General features: G+C 45.7%; 1 protein-coding gene across 1 annotated transcript; it reads right to left on the reverse strand.

The window, feature by feature from the left end:
* Positions 1-517: 517 nt before the first annotated feature.
* LOC106608479 (putative transcription factor Ovo-like 1) lies at positions 518-16230 on the reverse strand. Its single transcript, XM_014206408.3, has 5 exons — positions 15647-16230; positions 9995-10272; positions 9582-9740; positions 8020-8164; positions 518-2923 (listed from the first exon to the last, which is right to left on the reverse strand). The coding sequence occupies exons 1-5, from the start codon at positions 15744-15746 to the stop codon at positions 2595-2597; spliced, it is 1011 nt and encodes a 336-aa protein (XP_014061883.1). The 5' UTR covers positions 15747-16230; the 3' UTR covers positions 518-2594.
* Positions 16231-18960: the final 2730 nt, after the last annotated feature.

Genomic DNA, 18960 nt, shown 5'->3' on the forward strand with positions numbered 1-18960 from the left:
AAATGACGAAAATGTAAATAAACTCGAGGTTGGAAGCCTACATGCAAACCAATTGTTAAGCTTTTGTATAAATATTCACAATAACTGAAACACCGTTGGTTTACTTTCTCACTTTCAATTCATTATAATGAAATATTACGTCAGTAAACACGCGACTTTCAAAATGGGTATTATTGTTTGTTATCTATTAGCCTACAAATGCGTAGCCTAATGACACCAGATAAATAGACCGTTATGCAACGGTTTTGCCTTATGCAAAGCAGGCTCCCATGTGCCGTTAACGTTCAAAATCGTCCCTCGGGAACCAGAACGCACAAGAAGAGATTCCGTTGGATTCCACCAACAAGACCCAACAACGACCAACAGGAATCCACTGCCTCACAGACGTCTACACCCACCTACTCTCTATATTTCTCTCTCTCCCTCATCCACTCTTGCTCCCCTCTCTCTCTCTTTCTCTCTCCCCCTCTGTCTATCACCTCTCCCACACACACACACACAGTAGGCAGAAAACTGATACTTTCCAGGAAACAGATTTAATATTGAGCAACAACCAACCTCGCCATGATTGTCAAAGTAAGAGTCACTGAACATACAGCAGCATCCACAATCCACCACACCCATCAAACACACCAGGAAAACAATCTTGCAAAACGAGACCTTCAACAAGTTGGCAACATGGGAAGAAACTCTTTGAAATGCCGCATTCAAGACAACTTGGAAAATCATAACCTCAGAGTTCAAATTTGCATACGCATTTTTTTTACGTAGAGCTTCCAATTGGTTGATTATGATACTTTCCTAGTGGAACCAAAAATTGGACCTCATTTTTCTACGAGTTTCCAAGTTGGAAATTTCAGAGTTTCCGAGTTCTGATACATATAATAAAATACAATTTGATACAAGTCACATTAGAATGATCGTAAAAAAAAAAATAATATTCACAGAAAACAAAAACCCATTAATATAGTAGTCATTCAAACACCTGTTCATAAATAGAAAAACCTCTTTATATATTTTCAGTGTATATACTATATTGTACAGTTATAGAAAATATAATATAATTCTGTACCATGCATAGATAGCCTTCTGGTTGTCTTTCCCTTATGAGTAGTCAGGCACTTATACAGTATACACACATACACTGGCCAAGAATCGAGTGCCGAATCACACGCAAAAACAACAAAGCCACTTATAAAAATAAAAAATATGAAAACACCAGAACAAATTCTAAACACATTGATATGAAAGGATAATAGCGTTTCTATACATTAACCCACAACAAAGACCACTTATAGAAAACATATCAAAACCAACAGCGTTATATAGTGGAGTGTATTCTAACCTGAGAATCAGTATGTAAATCCTATACAATCTTAGCCTGGTACCAGATCTGTGTATTGTCTTGCCAATTGTATGGATATAGTCTTGTCAAACACCATGGTTGTACAGCACAAACACATCTGGGACCAGGCTATAGCGGAGTGGAGATGGCTATACAGCACAAACAGATCTGGGACCAGGCTATAGCGGAGTGGAGATGGCTATACAGCACAAACAGATCTGGGACCAGGCTATAGCGGAGTGGAGATGGCTATACAGCACAAACCGATCTGGGACCAGGCTATAGCGGAGTGGAGATGGCTACACAGCACAAACAGATCTGGGACCAGGCTATAGCGGAGTGGAGATGGCTATACAGCACAAACAGATCTGGGACCAGGCTATAGCGGCGTGGAGATGACTATACAGCACAAACAGATCTGGAACCAGGCTATAGAGGAGTGGAGATGGTTACACAGCACAAACAGATCTGGGACCAGGCTATAGCGGAGAGGAGATGGCTACACAGCACAAACAGATCTGGGACCAGGCTATAGCGGAGTGGAGATGGCTATACAGCACAAACAGATCTGGGACCAGGCTAGAATAATCTCACTGTGCTTTTCCAGTATGCAAGTAGTAATCTCTTCTGCAGAAGTTGGATCCCTTCCAAGTCCTATTGGATATGAATGTAAACATGACTGGCACTTTGTTTCACAATCTCTGTCTTTCAACAGTCGCTACAGTTGTATAAGACAGGGTTGGGATCAATTCCATTTCATTTCAGAATGTAAAACTAATTCCAATCAAAAGCATTGAAGAGAATTGGAATTTCAGTGTATTCCTGAATTGACTGGAATTGAAAAGGAATTGGGCCCAACCTTGGTATTGCAGTAGATACAACAATCATATAGAGTATAGTGTACAGTAGTTGTGCAAAAGATTTCCTATAGCCCACCATTTGGAACTTTCAGTAGTGTAAACCCAAAACAAACATTGGTTATTTTCATCAATCAAATGCATAATAGCATTAAAACACACAGTATAAATTCATAGCAAAGTACATATTTAAATATATTAATCCCTTTACTGAATATATAGTGTTGTGTTTTTTCTTTTTACAGATAATCTACATCGGGAGGAGAGTTCCATGTAAAACCCTGAATAATCTCAAACTGGGCATAATCTCAATCCTAATCTCACACGTTGTTTCATATTTATAATGGACGTATCCCGTATCCCTTATCCCTCTCTCCTTCAGTCCCTTCTTTCTACTGCACCCCCGACCCTGTAGTATCATCACTATCCTGATCATTCGAAAGCGGCGACCCAGGCATCGACTCCCCCCCTGCCCCTTTCCCCCCTTTCAGCCCCTTCCCCCTCAGGAAGGCGGAGTTGGGGTGAAGGGCGTGGTAGTGTTTGAGCAGTGTATCCTGGGAAGGGGCGGTGTGGCCACACTCCTCACAGACATAGAGCTTGTTGCGTCTCTCCTTATAGGCGTACTGCAGGGTCACACCGTGGATCTTCTTCATGTGAGACTCTAGAGAGCAGCGCTGGGTGAAGGCCTTGTCACAGAGAGAACACTTGTAGGGACGCACTCCTAGAGAGAGATGGGTTAGAGATGGAGGGAGAGATGGGTTAGAGATGGAGAGAGAGATGGGTTAGAGATGGAGGGAGAGATGGGTTAGAGATGGAGAGAGAGAAGGGTTAGAGATGGAGAGAGAGAAGGGTTAGAGATGGAGAGAGAGAAGGGTTAGAGATGGAGAGAGAGATGGGTTAGAGATGGAGAGAGAGATGGGTTAGAGATGGAGAGAGAGATGGGTTAGAGATGGAGAGAGAGATGGGTTAGAGATGGAGAGAGAGATGGGTTAGAGATGGAGAGAGAGATGGGTTAGAGATGGAGAGAGAGAAGGGTTAGAGATGGAGAGAGAGAAGGGTTAGAGATGGAGAGAGAGAAGGGTTAGAGATGGAGAGAGAGAAGGGTTAGAGATGGAGAGAGAGAAGGGTTAGAGATGGAGAGAGAGATGGGTTAGAGATGGAGAGAGAGATGGGTTAGAGATGGAGAGAGAGAGAAGGGTTAGAGATGGAGAGAGAGAGAAGGGTTAGAGATGGAGAGAGAGAGAAGGGTTAGAGATGGAGAGAGAGAGAAGGGTTAGAGATGGAGAGAGAGAAGGGTTAGAGATGGAGAGAGAGAAGGGTTAGAGATGGAGAGAGAGATGGGTTAGAGATGGAGAGAGAGATGGGTTAGAGATGGAGGGAGTGATGGGTTAGAGATGGAGAGAGAGATGGGTTAGAGATGGAGAGAGAGATGGGTTAGAGATGGAGAGAGAGATGGGTTAGAGATGGAGAGAGAGAAGGGTTAGAGATGGAGAGAGAGAAGGGTTAGAGATGGAGAGAGAGAAGGGTTAGAGATGGAGAGAGAGATGGGTTAGAGATGGAGAGAGAGATGGGTTAGAGATGGAGAGAGAGATGGGTTAGAGATGGAGAGAGAGATGGGTTCGAGATGGAGAGAGAGATGGGTTAGAGATGGAGAGACAGATGGGTTAGAGATGGAGAGAGAGAAGGGTTAGAGATGGAGAGAGAGATGGGTTCGAGATGGAGAGAGAGATGGGTTCGAGATGGAGAGAGATGGGTTCGAGATGGAGAGAGATGGGTTAGAGATGCAGAGAGAGATGGGTTAGAGATGGATGGAGTGATGGGGTAGAGATGGAGGGAGAGATGGGTTAGAGATGGAGGGAGTGATGGGGTAGAGATGGATTGAGAGATGGGTTAGAGATGGAGAGAGAGATGGGTTAGAGATGGAGGGAGTGATGGGTTAGTGGGAGAGAGAGAAGGGTTAGAGATGGAGGGAGAGATGGGTTAGAGATGGAGAGAGAGATGGGTTAGAGATGGAGAGAGAGATGGGTTAGAGATGGAGAGAGAGATGGGTTAGAGATGGAGAGAGAGATGGGGTAGAGATGGAGAGAGAGATGGGTTAGAGATGGAGAGAGAGATGGGTTAGAGATGGAGAGAGTGATGGGTTAGAGATGGGTTAGAGATGGAGGGAGAGATGGGTTAGAGATGGAGAGAGAGATGGGTTACAGATGGAGGGAGAGATGGGTTAGAGATGGAGGGAGAGATGGGTTAGAGATGGAGGGAGTGATGGGGTAGAGATGGGTTAGAGATGGAGGGAGTGATGGGTTAGAGATGGAGAGAGAGAAGGGTTAGAGATGGAGAGAGAGAAGGGTTAGAGATGGAGAGAGAGATGGGGTAGAGATGGAGAGAGAGATGGGTTCGAGATGGAGAGAGAGATGGGTTAGAGATGGAGAGAGAGAAGGGTTAGAGATGGAGAGAGAGAAGGGTTCGAGATGGAGAGAGAGATGGGTTCGAGATGGAGAGAGAGATGGGTTAGAGATGGAGAGAGAGATGGGTTAGAGATGGAGAGAGAGAAGGGTTAGAGATGGAGAGAGAGAAGGGTTAGAGATGGAGAGAGAAGGGTTAGAGATGGAGAGAGAGAAGGGTTAGAGATGGAGAGAGAGAAGGGTAGAGATGGAGAGAGAGATGGGTTAGAGATGGAGAGAGAGATGGGTTAGAGATGGAGGGAGAGATGGGTTAGAGATGGAGGGAGTGATGGGGTAGAGATGGAGAGAGAGATGGGTTAGAGATGGAGAGAGAGATGGGTTAGAGATGGAGAGAGAGAAGGGTTAGAGATGGAGAGAGAGATGGGTTAGAGATGGAGAGAGAGAAGGGTTAGAGATGGAGAGAGAGATGGGTTCGAGATGGAGAGAGAGATGGGTTAGAGATGGAGAGAGAGAAGGGTTAGAGATGGAGAGAGAGAAGGGTGAGAGATGGAGAGAGATGGGTTAGAGATGGAGAGAGAGATGGGTTAGAGATGGAGAGAGAGAGATGGGGTAGAGATGGAGAGAGAGATGGGTTAGAGATGGAGAGAGAGATGGGTTAGAGATGGAGAGAGAAGGGTTAGAGATGGAGAGAGAGAAGGGTTAGAGATGGAGAGAGAGAAGGGTTAGAGATGGAGAGAGAGATGGGTTAGAGATGGAGAGAGAGATGGGTTAGAGATGGAGAGAGAGATGGGTTAGAGATGGAGAGAGAGAAGGGTTAGAGATGGAGAGAGAGAAGGGTTAGAGATGGAGAGAGAGATGGGTTAGAGATGGAGAGAGAGAAGGGTTCGAGATGGAGAGAGAGAAGGGTTCGAGATGGAGAGAGAGATGGGTTCGAGATGGAGAGAGAGATGGGTTCGAGATGGAGAGAGAGATGGGTTCGAGATGGAGAGAGAGAAGGGTTAGAGATGGAGAGAGAGAAGGGTTAGAGATGGAGAGAGATGGGTTAGAGATGGAGAGAGATGGGTTAGAGATGGAGAGAGAGATGGGTTAGAGATGGAGAGAGAGAAGGGTTAGAGATGGAGAGAGAGATGGGTTAGAGATGGAGAGAGAGAAGGGTTAGAGATGGAGAGAGAGAGATGGGGTAGAGATGGAGAGAGAGAGATGGGTTCGAGATGGAGAGAGAGATGGGTTCGAGATGGAGAGAGATGGGTTAGAGATGGAGAGAGAGATGGGTTAGAGATGGAGAGAGAGAAGGGTTAGAGATGGAGAGAGAGAAGGGTTAGAGATGGAGAGAGAGATGGGTTAGAGATGGAGAGAGAGATGGGTTAGAGATGGAGAGAGAGATGGGTTAGAGATGGAGAGAGAAGGGTTAGAGATGGAGAGAGAGATGGGTTAGAGATGGAGAGAGAGAAGGGTTAGAGATGGAGAGAGAGATGGGTTAGAGATGGAGAGAGAGAAGGGTTAGAGATGGAGAGAGAGAAGGGTTAGAGATGGAGAGAGAGATGGGTTAGAGATGGAGAGAGAGATGAGATGGAGGGAGAGATGGGTTAGAGATGGAGGGAGTGATGGGGTAGAGATGGAGAGAGAGATTGGTTAGAGATGGAGGGAGTGATGGGGTAGAGATGGGTTAGAGATGGAGAGAGAGATGGGTTAGATATGGAGAGAGAGATGGGTTAGAGATGGAGAGAGAGAAGGGTTAGAGATGGAGGGAGAGATGGGTTAGAGATGGAGAGAGAGATGGAGAGAGAGATGGGTTAGAGATGGAGAGAGAGATGGGTTAGAGATGGAGAGAGAGATGGGTTAGAGATGGAGAGAGAGATGGGTTAGAGATGGAGAGAGAGATGGGTTAGAGATGGAGAGAGAGATGGGTTAGAGATGGAGAGAGAGAAGGGTTAGAGATGGAGAGAGAGAAGGTTTAGAGATGGAGAGAGAGAAGGGTTAGAGATGGAGAGAGAGAAGGGTTAGAGATGGAGAGAGAGATGGGTTAGAGATGGAGAGAGAGATGGGGTAGAGATGGAGAGAGAGATGGGTTAGAGATGGAGAGAGTGATGGGTTAGAGATGGGTTAGAGATGGAGGGAGAGATGGGTTAGAGATGGAGAGAGAGATGGGTTACAGATGGAGGGAGAGATGGGTTAGAGATGGAGGGAGAGATGGGTTAGAGATGGAGGGAGTGATGGGGTAGAGATGGAGAGAGAGATGGGTTAGAGATGAGGGAGTGATGGGGTAGACATGGGTTAGAGATGGAGGGAGTGATGTGTTAGAGATGGAGAGAGAGAAGGGTTAGAGATGGAGGGAGAGATGGGTTAGAGATGGAGAGAGAGATGGGTTAGAGATGGAGAGAGAGATGGGTTAGAGATGGAGAGAGAGATGGGTTAGAGATGGAGAGAGAGATGGGGTAGAGATGGAGAGAGAGATGGGTTAGAGATGGAGAGAGAGATGGGTTAGAGATGGAGAGAGAGATGGGTTACAGATGGAGGGAGAGATGGGTTAGAGATGGAGGGAGAGATGGGTTAGAGATGGAGGGAGTGATGGGGTAGAGATGGAGAGAGAGATGGGTTAGAGATGGAGGGAGTGATGGGGTAGACATGGGTTAGAGATGGAGGGAGTGATGTGTTAGAGATGGAGAGAGAGAAGGGTTAGAGATGGAGGGAGAGATGGGTTAGAGATGGAGAGAGAGATGGGTTAGAGATGGAGAGAGAGATGGGTTAGAGATGGAGAGAGAGATGGGTTAGAGATGGAGAGAGAGATGGGGTAGAGATGGAGAGAGAGATGGGTTAGAGATGGAGAGAGAGATGGGGTAGAGATTGAGAGAGAGATGGGTTAGAGATGGAGAGAGAGATGGGTTAGAGATGGAGAGAGAGATGGGTTAGAGATGGAGAGAGTGATGGGTTAGAGATGGGTTAGAGATGGAGGGAGAGAAGTGGGACGAGAGGAGATGGAGTAGCACTAGGTGGAGAAACGGGGTGTGGGGTGGGTGGATTGGTTAGTGGTTGGTGTGGTGTACTGGTGAGTCTGTTCGCCTTTCTGTCCGTGCTCCTGTATGTGTGTCCTACCTGTGTGTGTGTGTGTGTGTCCTACCTGTGTGTGACCTACCTGAGTGTGTGTGTGTCCTACCTGTGTGTGACCTACCTGAGTGTGTGTCCTACCTGTGTGTGACCTACCTGAGTGTTTGTCCTACCTGTGTGTGTTAACTACCTGAGTGTGTGTGTGTCTTACCTGTGTGTGTGTGTGTTCTACCTGTGTGTGTGTGACCCCTACCTGTGTGTGTGTGTGTCCTACCTGTGTGTGTATGTCCTACCTGTGTGTGTCGCGTGTGTGTGTTTCCTACCTGTGTGTTTGTGTGTGTGTGTGTGTGTGTGTGCGTGTGTGTCCTACCTGTGTGTGTTCTGACGTGTCTCTTCAGGTCGAAGGTGTCGTTAAATCCTTTACCACAGTGGTTACATAGGTGTCTCTTAGTATCACTGTGACACTTCAGGTGCCGGTTCAACATCCTCTGGTACTGGAACACCTTCTGGCACATCTGATGGGTTACACAGAAACAGGAGAGAGAGATGGGTTAGGGAGGAAGTGGAGAGGGGGATGGGTTAGGGAGGAACAGAAGAGAGAGATGGGTTAGGGAGGAACAGGAGAGAGAGATGGGTTAGGGAGGAACAGGAGAGAGAGATGGGTTAGGGAGGAAGAGGAGAGAGAGATGGGTTAGGGAGGAAGAGGAGAGAGATGGGTTAGGGAGGAAGAGGAGAGAGATGGGTTAGGGAGGAAGAGGAGAGAGAGATGGGTTAGGGAGGATGACATGGAGAGAGAGATGGGTTAGAGAGGATGACATGGAGAGAGAGATGGGTTAGAGAGGAAGAGGAGAGAGAGAGATGGGTTAGAGAGGAAGAGGAGAGAGAGATGGGTTAGGGAGGAAGAGGAGAGAGAGATGGGTTAGGGAGGAAGAGGAGAGAGAGATGGGTTAGGGAGGAAGGCATGGAGAGAGAGATGGGTTAGAGAGGAAGACATGGAGAGAGAGTTGGGTTAGGGAGGAAGACATGGAGAGAGAAAGGGGTTAGAGAGGAAGAGGAGAGAGAGATGGGTTAGGGAGGAAGAGGAGAGAGAGATGGGTTAGGGAGGAAGACGAGAGAGAGATGGGTTAGGGAGGAAGACGAGAGAGAGATGGGTTAGGGAGGAAGAGGAGAGAGATGGGTTAGGGAGGAAGAGGAGAGAGAGATGGGTTAGGGAGGAAGACGAGAGAGAGATGGGTTAGGGAGGAAGACGAGAGAGAGATGGGTTAGGGAGGAAGACGAGAGAGAGATGGGTTAGGGAGGAAGACATGGAGAGAGAGATGGGTTAGGGAGGAAGGCATGGAGAGAGAGATGGGTTAGAGAGGAAGACATGGAGAGAGAGTTGGGTTAGGGAGGAAGACATGGAGAGAGAAAGGGGTTACAGAGGAAGAGGAGAGAGAGATGGGTTAGGGAGGAAGAGGAGAGAGAGATGGGTTAGGGAGGAAGACATGGAGAGAGAAAGGGGTTACAGAGGAAGAGGAGAGAGAGATGGGTTAGGGAGGAAGACATGGAGAGAGAAAGGGGTTACGGAGGAATAGAGTGATTGATTAGAGATGGAGGAAGATGAGAAAGGGGGATGGAGAGATGGTTACAGAGGAAGAGAAAGATGGATGATTAGAGATGGAGGGAGTAGAGAGAGGGTGAAAGCTCTTCTGGCATAGCTGACAGAAAGATGGAGAGAATGGGTTAAAAGGGAGAGGGGGATTGAGACAGGGATGGAGAGAATGGGTTAAAAGGGAGAGGGGGATTGAGACAGGGATGGAGAGAATGGGTTAGAAGGGAGAGGGGGATTGAGACAGGGATGGAGAGAATGGGTTAGAAGGGAGAGGGGGATTGAGACAGGGATGGAGAGAATGGGTTAGAAGGGAGAGGAAGGGTGAGAGGATCGTGACATACCTTGCACACGAACGGCGCTTGAGCACCTGTCCCTGACTTCGTTACTGTGGAGACCAGGGCAGTAGGGGACGTCGTCAAGGAAACAGGTGTGGTGGTGATTTTGGGGACGGAAGGCTGGGGAGGTATTGGAATCTCACTGGGTAGCTCACCTGTAGTCACCTACAGAAGAGACAGAGATAAAGAGAGAGAGAGAGAGAGATGGAGAAAATGGGATAAAGAGAGAGAGAGATGGAGAGAATGGGATAGAAGAGGGATTGAGACGGATGGGGGAGAGAGAGAATTAAAAAAAAGTTGGTCACAGGCGATAATTGGGGGTCTTATATTCTCAGAAAACCAAACACGACTACATAAATAAAAATACATTTAAAAAAAGCCCCCCCCCCCATCATTCTCATAATGCCTCAGTCACTCACCTTGATTTTGGAGCGGACATAGGTGCTGCTCTGTGCTCTCCTCTTCACCTCTAACCCTGTGACCTGTAACCCTGTGATCTCTAACTCCCGACCAGGGCTCTGGGGTTGACCCAGCACCGTGCACGAGGGCATCTCCGCTATAGGGGTCATCACGCTGCGCACTGAATGTGACTGTGTGTATTTGGTGTATTCGTAGTGCGTCGTTGTGGCGAGACAGGGGCCGGTCTCTGCTAGACTGGCTTCAGTTTCCTCCAATAAGGGCACGGGGAAGACAGACACTGAAACGGACAGAGAGAAAGGATACGATATAAGAATATATATATATATAAGATATAACCTAAGAATTGGATACATTATGGCACAGTCACTCACACTAGAAGGACAGAGAGAAAAAGTTCAAGATAAGAGCGTGGGTGGTGTCTAATTGTCTGTTTAAAGTATGCCAGAGAAGGCCCATGTCACACACAGTCTAGTTACCGTTGGACCAGTCTGACCAGCCAGTCCAGAGACACAGGTTGGTACTATACGCTCCTTAAACACACACACACACACACACACACACACACACACACACACACACACACACACACACACACACACACACACACACACACACACACACGCCTCCGCAGCCATATACAGTATTTGTGTCTCACTGCTCTGTGTGCACTTGTGTTTGCGTGTTCGTAGCAAAGGTTACCTATCCTATTCAACCTGTTACATACATCCCTATTAGAATCACAGAGACATTGTAACGATTCACTGATTCCCATCAGTCCCCGATTCAAATGCTTTAGATACAAGTTTATCGGTCGTCAGACCCCCAAACTGATCCAAATAGCATGTGTCGGGCAGAAAAATCGATTCAAACTCCCATCCCGAAAATACCTCTCATCTTTTGTGACAACTGATTTAACTACATGTAACTGCGTTGACAGACATCGATCTGTAAGTCATTTTATATGCTGAACAACCCCAGGCAATTTCAATAGCCTAGTCAAAGTGAGCACTGAGCTCAGCTTCGCATGCTGACCAATGAGAGGTGGACGGCCTGTTCCTGATCTTGGCACCGTCAGCATTCAAAATGCTAAAATGGCAACGCATTATATTAGGCTTTATTAGTTGAGTGACAACCTATGTCATTTGCTAGGTAATTGTTATCTATGGGATGTTAAAAAAAAATGGTGTTTTACCAAGCTAGCAGAGATAAACTCATTTGTCTATAGCTCCTAAAACCTTAACAGAGGTTACAATAGATTTTATTTTGATTGTTCACCATCAGCAATAGTTTTGGTTGTTTTGCTTTTAACAAATCAGTTTTTATGGTTATTTTTAGATATGAAACAATCAACTTTATCCTGTATAACGAGGAGGTGTACTGGTATGGCCGAAACCAGAGGACAAAATCTCTCAGTAAAAACGTCCAAAACGTTCACAACCATTTGAATTGTAAGATGAGGGTGAAATCCAAAATTGTGCTATCTATTAATTGGCTATGTCATAGCCAATTTGTAAACAATAAATATTTATACATTACTAGCTCAAACTCTTAATCTGCAAAAATTACTAGTCTAGTTAATTGGTGGGTGATGGTGATTTCAGAACCAAAGTGTGGAGACAAACACTGGCTATACCCCCCCCCCCCCCCCCCCCCCCCCCCAATCTGATAGTGGTAGATGGCTAATCCTCCTTTATGGCTCTAATCTGATAGTGGTAGATGGCTAATTCTCCCTTATGGCGCTAATCTGATAGTGGTAGATGGCTAATTCTCCCTTATGGCCCTAATCTGATAGTGGTAGATGGCTAATTCTCCCTTATGGCCCTAATCTGATAGTGGTAGATGGCTAATTCTCCCTTATGGCGCTAATCTGATAGTGGTAGATGGCTAATTCTCCCTTATGGCTCTAATCTGATAGTGGTAGATGGCTAATTCTCCCTTATGGCCCTAATCTGATAGTGGTAGATGGCTAATTCTCCCTTATGGCTCTAATCTGATAGTGGTAGATGCCTAGTTCTGCCTTATGTCTGCTCAGGTGCCTACATAGTAAATACACACACACACACACACACACACACACACACACACACACACACACACACACACACACACACACACACACACACACACACACACACACACACACACACACACACACACACACACACACACACACACACCTACAGCAGATTTGAATTTAGAATGGAAAATGAATGTGCATCAAATCATATCACATCCAACCGAATCGAATTGATTTGTTCTCTAATCAAACCGAATCGGTTCAAACTGTTACGTTCCCCAGCTAGAAAACCAAATAATGTCGCTCAAACAGAAGGGAGAACTAACAAAGAGCCACTGACAACAACCAAAATGAAACAGGTGGAGTTTTAGGGCTGGGTTCTGAAAGACACTGAAAGTTGCCTAGCAACAACACCTGGAACCTAAAAGCCACCCACCAACGCCCACTAAATTTACCCTGAAGAGGAAAACAAGAAGAAAACAAAAACACACCAAACTTAAAGACAGGAAACAAACCAAAAAGTGGAACAAAACAAAAAACAGGGAAGATCAGATAAAGGATTGTTTGTCTAGAAATTAAGATAGGGAGAGCTATCTAAATGTGTTAACCCTCCACATCTCTCAAGACAACTGGAGCACTGGGACAGCCTCTCTTAAATAGCACAGGTGAAACAGAGCCAACTAAATGCTTTAACCAGTGGTTGAAAAAGTATCCAATTGTCATACTTGACTAAAAGATAGAAAATGTCTCAAGTAAAAGTCATCCAGTAAAATACTACTTGAGTAATCTAACTAAAATGTATCGATGCGTATGGAATGGTCTTGAAAGGTAATGATGCACATCTTTAGCTACTATTAATGATATTTGATCAGGGACGTTCCCATTTCACTACATTACAAACACCCAGAGCCAGTAATTGTTGAAGTGTGTGTGTGTGTGTTCTGTAAAAATCTGTAGATTTTTATTTTTTACACCCAAAAATATTTAACTAGGCAAGTCAGTTAAGAGGAAAAATCCTATTTACAAAGACGGCCTAACCCTAACGACGCTGGGCCAATTGTGCGCTACCCTATGGGACTCCAAATCACAGCCGGATGTTATACAGCCTGGATTCGAACCAGGGACTGTGGTGACACCTCTTGCACTAAGATGCAATGCCTTAGACGGCTGCGCCACTCCAGAGCCCAATCAATAGTAAAGCACACAATGAATCTGTTGATTCTATAACAGGTCAGGAGACAATCGGATAACTGGCAAATCAGCATGCAAATATATGAGAGCGAGAGCCATTGTTTTGTGTGGGTCATAACGGTATCCTTCCCGGTCGTCATATAGGAATAGGATGAAGTTGCGTTTAAAGTACCCGTTTCTTAATGGCTCAACTGAAGCCATATTTCACTTTAAATGATAACACACACACTGACCCGATTAGACATGTCGGTGAGTTAATGTCGAGCTGTTTGCTCACCCCTCCCTTGTACACCAGCACCGCGCGTCTCCAGCCGAACAATAACTGTCCAGAAAAAAACAGATATTATACTAATGATATTCGAAAACTTGGTTCAATCTCGTCTTTGAAAAACAAATTTATGCTATCTAACAGTCTGAAACGAACTGTTTAACGAGAAGTACACCGTTCAGGCCTACTGTAGACCTAATATAATTATATAAACTAAAGAGTTTGGAACCTCGCCTGCAGAGAGACAGAGAGAGAGAGAGAGTCAACAATAGGTCTGAGCGTAATGCTGTAGTGTGTTGTGTTTGCTAAGGGTGTATGACCGTGTGTAGGGAGACGAAGGTAGTAGCCTAGCTGTAGTCCGTTACTTCACCCAACATCTACTAGCCTAAACATTAACCAGAACGCGGGGACGCGCACACACACCCTTCCCGCGCACTCAAGGAATAATTATTCTACCCAAGTTTGCCCAGGCACTGTTATGCACCGGTTTTTTTTTTCTCAACTTGGAAAAAATATATTTCCTGTTCTCTTTATTCATTGAAGCTACAAAGCTAAAATAATACAATGGCTACTAAGCAAAGACGTTTCATAGTTTGTCTACTCTATACTTATATAATTATCTTGCTCAGAATTATGGAGAGAAATGTGTAACCTAACCTACGCTAAACGCGCAATGGTGATAAACACCATGGAAGCATTGTGTGAACAGTGATCAGAGCTGTAGTTGGAGTGACAAGTCGGGGCGGTGGGGCAGACAACTTCACATAGCTGGGTAATAACTAGGCTACTGGCGTTGTCACCTGGACGACTGCTGGTGTTTTGGCGCTTCACGCAATAACCTAACGTTCAAAATCTTTGGAGGTAAATAGCCTTGGTTTTTAAAATGGTTTCATAAAAACGTATTATACTAATCAAATAATGCACATCAGCAAAAAAACTACTTACTGAGAGGTTTGGTTTGTTTGTTATTCAAACCGTTGTTAATGTTTTAAAAAATATATTAGTTCAGGAAGTGAATTCTATCTCCTGTTCGGGTGGCTAATCTAACGGTCAGTTTCAGTACCATAGACTTTTAAAGGATGTAAAAGGTAATGATTAAAAGGTAACGGTTGTGGGGGAAGGGGGTCTCTCTCTCTCACACACACACACACACGCACACAGGGGGAGAGGGGGAGGTGGTGGCAGGGAGTGGCGGAGTAACCCGTTAGGTTCGGTTATCTGATACCACAGCCCCTAACAATAAAACACCCCAGAGGCACAATGGCGATTGTTCTCAAGATCGCGAAAGAGAGACATACAATTAAAAGTACGTTGAATTTGCATGGAGGAGATGCAATAGATGTGGCTTGTTTGTCACAAAACAGCATCAAAGGCTGAATTGGAGGTTAAACCTTCCTCAAAAACATTGGCAAGTATTCGGCTACTGTGCAGACGATAACTAAATAAATATAATTAATTTTAGACTGCATGGCAAACAGTTACATGCCTATCTGTTCTAGCCTACACAGTAGGACTACATCTGTAATCTATTATTGCAAATCAAGATCCACTTGTTTTATGAAGGGGTATAGGCTGCCTACATGCCAACCAAGGCACAGTCAAGATATGACAGGCCGTATATATGGGTGAAGTAGATTGGGGCAGTGTTGCAACCGTTTTCACACCCCCGCCTACAAGGAAACAACTCGGGTCTGAAGGTCGGACAGAAGGAGGTGTAACGGTGTCGTGGTTATCGTTGTGGCTCAAATGGGAACGATGACAAGCTATAGTTGGGCCTTGCCCACTGCAAGGCAATGTGTCAACACTGAAACACATTAGCCTACCTTAGACAGAAAAAAAGTGAAATAAAATCACAAAGAAAGTTGTTAAAAGTTCTCTTAGTCTATGATTTATCCTGGAATGACATTGTAAAAAAAAAAAGTTTCCAAAACTTCCCAAGCCGATAGACTACTGTTACAGAATGTAGCCAACTATTTTGGATAAATAATTGTAACAGTTTAAGGTTGTGAGTAAAAAAAAAAAAAAAACGTTTCAATGTATCATGAATTATAGCCTAACAATGATTTAATAATGTCATGGAACGCTGATTTCCCGTTATTTTATTCTGTGCTGCTGCCCGTGCTCCACCGAAACAAAATGGTTCATTAACGGAACACCATCCTCGAGCTCTCTCACCTGGTATATACACGTCCCCGCGCTCGTCGTCTGGCAGCTCGCTCCAGTTCCGCTTATAGGGCGAGTATCTCGCCTTCTTTACCAGGAAGGCTCGCGGCATGGTCGGGTTGGTTTTACGGTTAAACTGTCCTCTTCGGTCAACTTTCTGTAGAATCAATACGCTCCAGGTAAACTGGTGAAAAAAACGACTTCAAAAATATACCTTCCCCTCGTGAAAGAAAAAAATAATAAACCGGGGAAGGATCGTTCCCTTCTCTTTCGTCGCGCAGTCCTCCCTCCTTTCTGTTCTCCACCTCTACAACAAACTTTGTAGCTCCGCAGTTTGTCTTCTATCCGTTTTTCTTCTCTTCTCTCTTCTCCGTTCTTTTTCTCCCCAAGCCCACACACTCCACAAAAACAGCAATGACGTCGCTACAGGTGAGGTCGCTTGTTCAGGTGTTCCCGTACTTGAAGGTTACGTTCTATCCTCGACTTAAAGTAACGGGAGTTTGTCAGGTAGACCGCTGATATTCCGATTCAGCGCCACGCAACACGGTGAATTCAGAGGTTGGTCCATGCACGACACAGGTAGGCTAGTCCTTTCCTTTATTCAGGAAGCACAGGTAGCAGCGCGCATGCGCCACAGAAATAACGGTGACAAACCAAACCTGGGTTAGGCTACTACCTGTTGGACCGGTTTTTTCTTTTTTTTTTACTCCCTCCCTCTTTCTCCATTCAGTTTCGCGGTGGGAAGGAGAAGAAGGGGTAGAAAATATATTGGAAATGGAGGGGGTAGCTAGGTTAGAGAAGGATAGAGAATGACATGAGAGAAATAGTTGGTTAGGTGGAAGAGATTTTGGCGTAGTGATGCACAGGTAACACCTATAGTGGGAGGCAATAGGCTATTGTGTGTGTGTGTGTGTGTGTGTGTGTGTGTGTGTGTTATATATCTCAAGCACAGAAGGCCACAGCCAATAGAGGCTGCACGTTGACATGCTCTTACCAACATAAATAGTGTGCATTGAAACTACAATGGAAACTTCCATATCATTTGATTATTATAACACATGTGTCCTACACCTTACCCTCAGGAGGACAAGATTATAGGCCTGCATGTTTGAAAGATCTCTGTAATCTCTGTCAGGTATATAGTAAAGACCATTAATCGCCCTCAAATGTGTGTGTTGTCCTGCCCTCCCTCCTACTGTGTGTTTACAGACCCCCACTGTTAACCATTATCCCTTTGTCTCTCTGATTTGTTCCCCCCCCAGGCCACCCTCTACCCCCACCCCCGACCACTCAAGCCCCTACAAGACACCTCTAGCCCTTCACCCCTCTGAAACACCTTAAACCAAAACACACAGAGAGAGAGAGAGAGAGAGAGAGAGAGAGAGAGAGAGAGCAAAATAGAACATGAAAGGGGTGATTTAAAGAACGAAAATAATGTTTGTTTGTAATTTCTTCATTGATAATTAAACGATAGCTATAGTTTCAGTATGGGGGAGGCAGAGTGAGGGAGGAATAGAGAGCGGATAACAGAGGGAGGGATAGAGAGAGAAGGAGAGAGAGTGAGAGAAGGAAGAGAAACAGGGTGTGTGGAGATATAGAATGAACGGTATGCTGCCTGGGCTGTTGGAGTGGTTTCTGCCTCACTCACCCCCCCCCCCCCCCCCTCTCTCTCTCTCTCTCTCTCTCTCTCTCTCTCTTGCTTCTCTCCTCCTTCCTTCTCTCCCTCCATTTGTACATGTTACTCTCCTCTTCCTCTCTCTCCCTCTATCCGTACCTGTTACTCTCCTCTCTCTCTCCCTCTATTCGTACCTGTTACTCTCCTCTTCCTCTCTCTCCCTCTATTCTTACCTGTTACTCTCCTCTTCCTCTCTCTCCCTCTATCCGTACCTGTTACTCTCCTCCTCCTCCTCTCTCTCCCTCTATCCGTACCTGTTACTCTCCTCTTCCTCTCTCTCCGTCCATCCGTACCTGTTACTCTCCTCCTCCTCTCTCTCCCTCTATTCTTACCTGTTACTCTCCTCTTCCTCTCTCTCCCTCTATCCGTACCTGTTACTCTCCTCCTCCTCCTCTCTCTCCCTCTATCCGTACCTGTTACTCTCCTCCTCCTCTCTCTCCCTCTATCCGTACCTGTTACTCTCCTCCTTCTCTCTCTCCCCCTCTATCCGTACCTGTTACTCTCCTCCTTCTCTCTCTCCCTCTATTCGTACCTGTTACTCTCCTCCTTTTTTCTCTCCGTCCATCCGAACCTGTTACTCTCCTCCTTCTCTCTCTCCGTCCATCCGAACCTGTTACTCTCCTCCTCCTCCTCTCTCTCCCTCTATCCGTACCTGTTACTCTCCTCTTCCTCTCTCTCCGTCCATCCGTACCTGTTACTCTCCTCCTTCTCTCTCTCCCTCTATTCGTACCTGTTACTCTCCTTCTCCTCTCTCTCCCTCTATTCGTACCTGTTACTCTCCTCTTCCTCTCTCTCCGTCCATCCGTACCTGTTACTCTCCTCCTCCTCTCTCTCCCTCTATTCGTACCTGTTACTCTCCTCCTTCTCTCACTCCGTCCATCCGTACCTTTTCTCTCTCCGTCCATCCGAACCTGTTACTCTCCTCCTCCTCTCTCTCCGTCCATCCGTACCTTCTCTCTCTCCGTCCATCCGAACCTGTTACTCTCCTCCTTCTCTCTCTCCGTCCATCCGTACCTTCTCTCTCTCCGTCCATCCGAACCTGTTACTCTCCTCCTTCTCTCTCTCCGTCCATCCGAACCTGTTACTCTCCTCCTCCTCTCCCTCCCTCTATCCGTACCTGTTACTCTCCTCTTCCTCTCTCTCCCTCTATCCGTACCTGTTACTCTCCTCTTCCTCTCTCTCCCTCTATCCGTACCTGTTACTCTCCTCTTCCTCTCTCTCCCTCTATCCGTACCTGTTACTCTCCTCCTCCTCTCTCTCCCTCTATTCGTACCTGTTACTCTCCTTCTTCTCTCTCTCCGTCCATCTGTACCTTTTCTCTCTCCGTCCATCCGAACCTGTTACTCTCCTCCTTCTCTCTCTCCGTCCATCCGTACCTTCTCTCTCTCCGTCCATCCGAACCTGTTACTCTCCTCCTTCCTGTTTGTTTTCTGAAGCTCTGCCAAGGCTTTTTTTTTTACAATGTAAAGATTGACAGTTTATCATATCTTAATCTTAACTCTTTATACACTACCGTTCAAAAGTTTGGGTTCACTTAGAAATGTCCTTGTTTTTGAAAGAAAAACAAACATTTTTGCCCATTTAAATAACATCAAATTGATCAGAAATACAGTGTAGACATTGTTAATGTTGGAAATGGCAGATTTTTTTA

Source organism: Salmo salar, chromosome 07 (genome assembly GCF_965601325.2).
Source record: "Salmo salar chromosome 07, fSalSal1, whole genome shotgun sequence".
NCBI classification, from domain to species: Eukaryota; Metazoa; Chordata; class Actinopteri; order Salmoniformes; family Salmonidae; genus Salmo; species Salmo salar.